General features: G+C 44.9%; 1 protein-coding gene across 1 annotated transcript in view; it reads right to left on the reverse strand.

Moving 5' to 3' along the window:
- Window positions 1-6,820: 6,820 nt before the first annotated feature.
- hoxa4a (homeobox A4a) overlaps window positions 6,821-8,132 on the reverse strand; it is a 6,198-nt gene continuing 4,886 nt past the window's right edge. The window contains exon 2 of the mRNA XM_019863537.1: window positions 6,821-8,115. Within this exon, the coding sequence (XP_019719096.1) occupies window positions 7,604-8,115 (512 nt within the window). The 3' untranslated portion in view covers window positions 6,821-7,603. The remainder of the gene's footprint in view (window positions 8,116-8,132) is intronic.

Here is an 8,132-nt window from a genome sequence, read left to right on the forward strand (position 1 = left end):
CCTGACTTTAAAATTAATCTATCCGTTAAAACGTCTTACGTTAAGTGGGCCGCTATTTGCATACCCCGAATATTAGACGAATTAAATTTACAGACGATGATAATAATAATAATAGTAATAATAACAATAATAATAATATTAATAATAATAAATGAAATGTATGTATTTATAGGCTCCAGCGCCCCTGCGACCCTCGTGAAGATAAGCGGTTCAGATAATGGAAGGATCGATTTTTAAAAATGATTATGACTGGTAGTCTATATGAAGTATAACCTTACATTTGTTTCCTTCGTTCAAGCATTAGAACACAATCATTAAAAATGTATTTAAAGTGAAACTAAAAAAAAAAAAATTAAAACTACCCAAAAAGTTTTGGGGTTTTTTTGTGCAAATATGAATGAAAATTGCCTTGGCGCAGCGGTGCGTGACAAGCCGTTAAACGTGTTCAAAACGAGCTCCGGTGAGCGAATAATTAAAGTCAAAGTAATCGTCTTGACTGCATCCGCAGCCGGAGAAGACTCGGGCCGATGTCCCCTCCAACAGATTGCGTGGCAAAACTGCGCATTAATCCCCAAAAGAGCGACTGGAGGCAGGCTTGATTTTGCGCGCAGCCGCGGTGCTCCGCGTGAAGAGAAATCTGCGAGTGTGTGAACTCTTCCTGAACCGAGATCCAAGTCATACGGTGATAAATCACCGCCCGCGACACACAAACTCGGCCATTTAGAACCGAGGCAGCCTATTCCTGGCCTGCTTACCTTAACCTCTGACGACCAATGCAGAGCACCGAGCAATATTTTCTCATTCAGCGACGAAATCGATCAAAGTAGTAATCCGGAGGAAAGTTGAGGAGGCAGGGCTGGGCTGCAGCAGCGAGCGCCATGCGTGCAGGCGGCAACCACAACAAGAAGAGTCGAGAAAGAGAGAGAGAGAAGCCCCCTTTGCTTTTTTTCCCCCCCTTCCTCCTTCCACCCCTCTCGTGTCTTCCCCACTCGACGTGGATGTGTACATGGAGATTACGAAAGCAGGCGGGTCACCGAGATAAGTCTTATCTTGGCTTCAAGGGCTGAATTTATCGTCACGCCATTGGAAGCAATGCTTCTCCAGAGCAATAATAGAGCCATGCATGCAAACGCAGCCTACGGGGCCGATAGACGAGGCTGGACCGGACCTCTTGCGTGATCGTGCGGACGCCAGTCAACTGGCCCGAACCGCAGCGTCACACCATAGACAAGAAAAATTATGCAAATGAAGTAGCGCCTTGGAAAGGCAGTTCAAATCAAGTGGCTGCCTCTTCTCCTCCTCCTCCCCCATCCAAATGAGAGGGAGAGAGAGAAAGAAAGAGAGAGAGAGAAGAGGGAGAGAATTGGAACATAATCACAAATAGTATGCGAGAAGTCCATCCTTATATTTTATTATTTACTGCCTCTTTACAATGCACAAGTCGCGCAACGCTGACTCGTTTCGGAGGGAAAGAGGCTTTCGCGGAGAAATTAATCACGAAACTTTGAATCTTGTGGGAGATCATATTTGAAATCACACACTTCGCTTCGAAGTGGATGCGTGTTATGATCAAGTGAGGCCACGCAGCGTGCAGCAGAAGAGGGGAAGCGAGCTTGCATGGGGGAATCCCTCTGCGTGGTAATGTTGTCTTTTTTTTTTGGTCTTAAGAGAAAGGAAAACGTCTTGTCAGCTTTTCTATGCACGCACGGAGGGGGGAAAAAAGAGGTCGAAAATACGGCACGTGTGGGATGGTGAGTGGGCCCAAAAAATTCACGCGTGAGGATTTTTTTTTTTTTTTTTTTTTTTTAGCTACCTCGGCTTAATTATTGACCTCTTTGTGCTGCGCTCAAACTGCTGATTCCTCTCCTCTCTCTTTTTGATGCGCGTAAAGGAGGTTAAAAGTCATCGAGGTGGGGGAGAAAAGCGTCTGAGGAAGAAGCCGAAGGGAGAAGGCCGGTAAACAGATGTAGAAAAAGATATAAATATGGATTGCACGTGCACATGGCTGCAGTAGAAATGGGTTTTTGAAAGGAGCGGGGCAGCGCTCCAAGAGCCTTCCTCGTCACGTTTATAGTGACAAATTACACCTCGCAGACAAGTGGAAGAGAAGGAATTATTGCTCCCGGCCTGCTCGTGTTGCACATCCAAAGAAAAGTCACACACTGCTTCTGTCAGGCCTTTGGTGGGCGTGCTACTTATTATTTTCCAAAAAAAAAAAAAAATGGAATAAGGAGCCTTCACATGATAAATCAATAAAGACGAATATAGACTTACCGGGGGAATTGTGCGTGTGAGGTGGCTTTATGGGCCCGGGATTCTGCAACGGAGAAGGGGAAATATGATTTGCAATATGTCTGCAAGGGTCTTTCAGTTAATTATCGCATGAAATCACATTTAGTGGAAGATAGTATAGATGAGGGAGGCACGAGGGGAAAACACGTGAATATTTGAATGCCATTATAAAAGCTGCATATAGGTTAAAATATTGGTTCAAAAAAATAGCCCAATGTGCGTTTAAAAATTGTCTACAATTAAAACGAACCCAACATGGGTTCAAAATAGGTGGAAGTGCCGCATCGTCAAACATCAGTCGATGTCTTTCAAAATAAATCAATTTTTACACCTCAGGAATAAAATCCCCCGCGTCTCTCTGTTTAGTAATCCAAGCAAGAAGATGAAAATAGCTTTATGCAAATATGCTGTTTGTTGTTTCTCCCCTCTCGGCCGCTAAGCATTTTTTCCCCCTCTCACAAACGGATCGAATAGTCATTAGCTGCCGAGCACCATCTTCCCCAAGTCCCCGCGCCCATAAATCACAGCGGAGCGCCGTTGACCTCAGCGCGGCCGAGCCGTCCTGATGCGTGGCACTCCGTCTTCCATTATAGCCTCGTTTTCCCCCCACCGTGGAACGACATAACCCCACAGCGTTCACCTACTTTTGGGGGGATTTTTAGATTGGATCCCTTGCGGAAATCACCTTGACGAAGCGTTTTTTTTTTTTAGGCGCCAATATTGTTTGGCTTTCGAGAACAGGATTTAAATAAATATATAAATAATGTCCGGTTTTAGTATTGTCTTAAATTGTTTTTTTTACCCCCCAATAAAATACTAAATTGATTTCCAAATTCCTGATTGATGGATTGCATTGGCCACGATTTACACGAGACGTAACACACAGTCTACTTGTTCCTCACGTGACCTACATTTGCAAATAAGGCTCGATATGATTTTTTAAATATCGATAATTGGCCCCGACTAAGTCGCTTTATACTGACCTGTGCCTCCCGCTGCAATAACTCACCACAGCAACGAACAATCGGCGGAAATGCCTCAAAATAAAATCCATCCTCCCTAAGCTCGGGTTCTCTCCGCGTGGAAAAACATATCCGTCCGTGACAGCCGTGTAATACATCCACACGCTCACACGCGCACGCACACACGCAAAAAAAAGGGCGCTATTCTCCTATTTGATTGCGTCTCTTTTTCCTTTTTTTTTTCTGCTTCTCCTCCCAAGCTACCGAGCCAAGGCTCCCCTCGTGGAAAGTGGGGCTGTAATGAGCATCTTACGGCCGCATCGGGGCTCCGGTTTGCTCGCGGCAACCATAACACGGAGACGCGTCACGTGACGCGAGGTCCACCTAAATGTCTTTTATTTGAGCCTGTGAATCATTAATAGGGACAATGAGACGAAATAAAAAAAGGAGGATTCTGTGTACGCACGCGTTTGGGGGTTTCCACGCGTGGCCCACTCAGGGTGAAATCCTATTAGGTGTTATTGCAAGTGCTGCTCTTGAATTAGAAAGGAGTCTGCTCATGACGTGGACACATTTGCGTGGATCATTCATTAGTCCCCGCGTGTGTGGATTTATACGATTTCAGGAAACTCAATGTCGCCCCCATTTTATGTGGTGGCCTTTCGGAGTAGCGTTCGATTTGGAGGCAGCTCACAACAATGCGAATCACTTGAGAGGCAAACGTACAAAAAAAAAAAAAAAAAAAAGTTTTGGAGGGGAATTTGTTTGGCTTCCTGCACCCACGGAGTGTGCCAATCCTGCGCCATGGGAACAATCTGGCTCCCGGAACGCCCAAAACGTTGCCAACATGGCCGGAAGAGCTTTTCTCTCTCTCTCTCTCTCTTTCACGCTCTGTCTCTCTCTCTCCTCGGCACCGTTTGGCGCTTGTTTTCAGTCAACACCGAGAAGCGGGCGTGGAAAAATCCCACCACAACAATTAATCACTCGTGGACAACGTCCCCTGCATACTCCCACCCCACCCAGAGTCCAGCCTTTTGTGTTCCCAAACTTGAGCGGTAAACTTTTAAAAGGCAGGAACGGGAGCGGCGGAATGCACATTGCGTAAAAGTTACTTCTACCAACGGGAGAGTTGACTTTTACGCACGGGAGAAACATAACTTTTACGCACGGAAAAGCTGTTAACCGGTCTGAGTCCCTTAATGTTTTTCCTCTTTTTTTTTCTCTGTGTTTACAGATGGAATTCTTTCACGAGGATTACTTGGCGTGGACAGGATGAGATTTTTTTTTTTTTTGTCTCACCTTTCGTCACTCCACGTGAACTTTTCCGTGACCCGGGCCGAAGAGATTCAAGTGCAGAGTTATTTGGAAGACGAAAAGCAAACGTAGCCTGCTGTTTAGCATTTCTGACACATTTTAGCCGTTAGCTTATAGTGAACATGACCGTACGTCTCATTAGGGGGGATCTTTTTCGAGGCGTTTACACGAAGCAAAGATTCTTTATCATGTCAGCGAGGATGAGTTCAAAGACCCCTTTTGGACGATGGCCAAAACAAGAAGCGTATCTTTGAACAATGTTGACGTGTACCTCTTAACATCGAGCTAAAGTTAAGATTGTCCTTTCGGCAAGCACTCCGGGCTAACATCGAGGATAATGGCAAATATTTGCAAAGCGTCTCTCTGCTTTTGATTGTGAGGATTGTTTTGCATAGAGGGAGGGGGGGGGGTCCTATCTCATAATAAAGTTGATTTTGAACGCTGGATTCCTTGTCTTTATTTAAACAAGTATTATTTTGGGTCAAGGATGAACATTTTTTTTTGGAGGTGAGCAAATTTCTGCAGCAACAACAGTTCAACAAGCTAACTTGAGCCCCGAGGACTCTGTGAATTATTAACAAGGCACTATATGGTCCATTGTGGGTTTTTTTGACGGATGGACCTTTCATTTTAAGTTCTCCTGACAGCTTTAAAATGCCCGATACGTTCCATTTTACGCATATTGCTAATGTCAAACACACGAGTCTCCATAACGCATCGAAATTCCAAGCGTTGGATATAATGCGTGGTTTTAAATGCAAATTGCCTTCGTATGATTGCATGACTCTGCACCTAAATATTGCATCGATGCAATGTGCATTATTACTCACTGACTGTATCTCGTCACACTGTTCTCTGCAATTAAATTGTTGAAATATAACACTGTGGACCTGATTTAAATACACATAACTTTGATACAGTTGAATTCTAACTTATTTTTAAACATCGATTGGTTTTAAATTGCCACCTAGCTAGACGGGGTTGGTGGGGAGAAAAGAAAAAAAAGTCTTCAAACTACTCACAAGCCATGACGGTCAGTGTGGAGCAGAGGAGATGTGACTCACGCCCTGAAGAGATCACTTCAAATGAAAATAAGCCACCATTCTCACATCTATTTCTAACCAAGGCCCATTCATTATTCAACGAGCCACGCGAATGGGCAAATTAAAATTTCAACACATTGGAAGTGACCTCTATTGGCAAATGACTTGAAGATTGTAATTGGACTTCTTCATGGAGTCTGCGCAAAATCGGTGTCACTCAGACTTCGTCTTTTTTTTTTTTGCGCAGCTTTCATGCATGTGTGCTGGCAGAGCTGTTTTTAGGACAACGTAAGTCCTAAAAACGCACCATCAGGCATCACGTCAGTATTTCAGGGATTAAAAAAAATAATCTTATTCGTTCCCACTACAAAAACATTGATTGTCTCACACAAAAGCAACACGTTTCTTCTCCTTTGTCCCAAACTGACCCGGGTGTCTCTTTGGATGAATTCATGGCCGAGGTTCACACCTTTAAAACGGACTTCTTTTTTTTTTTTCACCGTGCCGTCTCGGGGTCAATCTGCAACGCAAAGAAAAGGTTCTCGGGGGTCTCGGCGCTGATGTATGGTCTGAACATTGTATGTGTCGAGAGGTCAGGGGTCACAAGAAGGGCTGTGGACCGATGATTGGTCAGAGTCGGCCGTGTCCCTTGGTTGAACCCTTCATTGTTTGGATGTAGCAGGTAGTGACCAACACTCACACTCTGGTGCACCGAGGCTGGCTGAGGTCGCCTTGTAATGGCGAGGGAAAACAATCTGATGCGGTTGACAATTAAGCCTTACGTCTGGGGGGTGTCAAAAGTCAAGCTTGCGACAAGCCTTTTTGCAAAAACACCCAGTGATTCCCGAGGTTTTTAATTACAGCCGAGCACGTTTAGCAAAACTCACCGTAGGAGGTGTCTCTAAATATATAATTTTCGTATCACCATCGTAAGCATTTTCATTCTATGAGAAGAGTTATAAAATGCAGTACACTGTCGTTGCAATGTGACGAACAACAGCTCGATCATAAAATATTTTTTAAAAAATATTTTAATAATTCCAATTATCAGTGCACACGACGCCGTAATAAAACGAATAAAAAACACACCCAAAAATAAAATAAAATAAAAACAAAGAAAACCCAGCGTCGTCGACGTTGACGCATTTTTGTGGCGACATGTTGCGCGCCAATCCTCCATTTTGAATAACCATTCAAAAAGCCATCCCGGATCTTACAAGTGGACATTTATTTCACAAGGACATAATATTCAGTCTACACTCTAAGCCTACACAGCACAGGGGTCACTAGTGAGACGGCACAAACACGCATGTATATTCACAGTTTACACAACATGAGATACACGAGCACGAATCCAAATTCGATTGAAGGATTGAAAAGCTCACTACGTGAAACTAACAACCGGGAAAAAAAAGTCTCTACCTGCAGAAATGCATTCCTCGTTGTGCCTTCATTCATAATTCGTCTATATATGTACATTACAACATGGGCATGTCACCTCGACTATACATTCAGCACTCGAACACACACACACACACACACCGTGACTACAATGGAAACTCGTAAAAAATGGTTTTTAAATCATAACATTCAAGTATATTAGAATCCTCCGCGTGGAAAAAAAAACGACAAATAAAAATAAACCATCCAAAAAGGAAAGGATTCAAGCTTTTACCTCACCGTTTGGCCATTTCTAACTGAAATACAATACTATTTTTTTTAAATCCATGTGACTGTGCGTTATCCTTCATTCGTAAAAAATAAAAATACAAAAAGAAAACACATGAACCCTTCAGTCGCCGTTGTGGGGTTTGAAAATGCATTTCAAGCTCATGTGAAGACGCGAAAGACGACCGCAGAGTGGAAGAGGGGGACAAAAGGGGCAAATAACACCAAAATATTCACTCGGTCCTTCGATTTTTCCACTTGTGTTCTTTGCCATCTCAGTCTGGTTCGGGGTTTTTTATTGAGCACGGGCGTGGGGGCTGTGCACTATAGACCCACGGTGCACGGCGTGGGGACGAGTTGCTGGCCTGTTTTCATCTGTTGTTGGGCCCCGGAAGACGACGACGACGAGGCCGAATTGGATCGGATCTTAGTATTGGGGAGCTTGTGCTCCTTCTTCCACTTCATGCGGCGGTTCTGAAACCAGATCTTCACCTGGCGCTCGGACAGGCACATGGTGTGCGCGATCTCCACCCGCCTGCGCCGAGTCAGGTAGCGGTTGAAATGGAATTCCTTCTCCAGCTCCAGAGCCTGCTGGCGGGTATAGGCAGTGCGGGACCTCTTGGGCACTCCTCCGGCGTAACTGGCATTGACTGAGGTGGAGGTCGAAGGGAGGAGGAAGGGGGACGCGGACAGGCAGATGGGGGGCGCGACCCCCCCCCGCCTGCGCCGAGTCAGGTAGCGGTTGAAATGGAATTCCTTCTCCAGCTCCAGAGCCTGCTGGCGGGTATAGGCAGTGCGGGACCTCTTGGGCACTCCTCCGGCGTAACTGGCATTGACTGAGGTGGAGGTCGAA

This window comes from Hippocampus comes, unplaced genomic scaffold, assembly GCF_001891065.2.
Source record: "Hippocampus comes isolate QL1 unplaced genomic scaffold, H_comes_QL1_v1.1 scaffold91, whole genome shotgun sequence".
Classification (NCBI taxonomy): domain Eukaryota; kingdom Metazoa; phylum Chordata; class Actinopteri; order Syngnathiformes; family Syngnathidae; genus Hippocampus; species Hippocampus comes.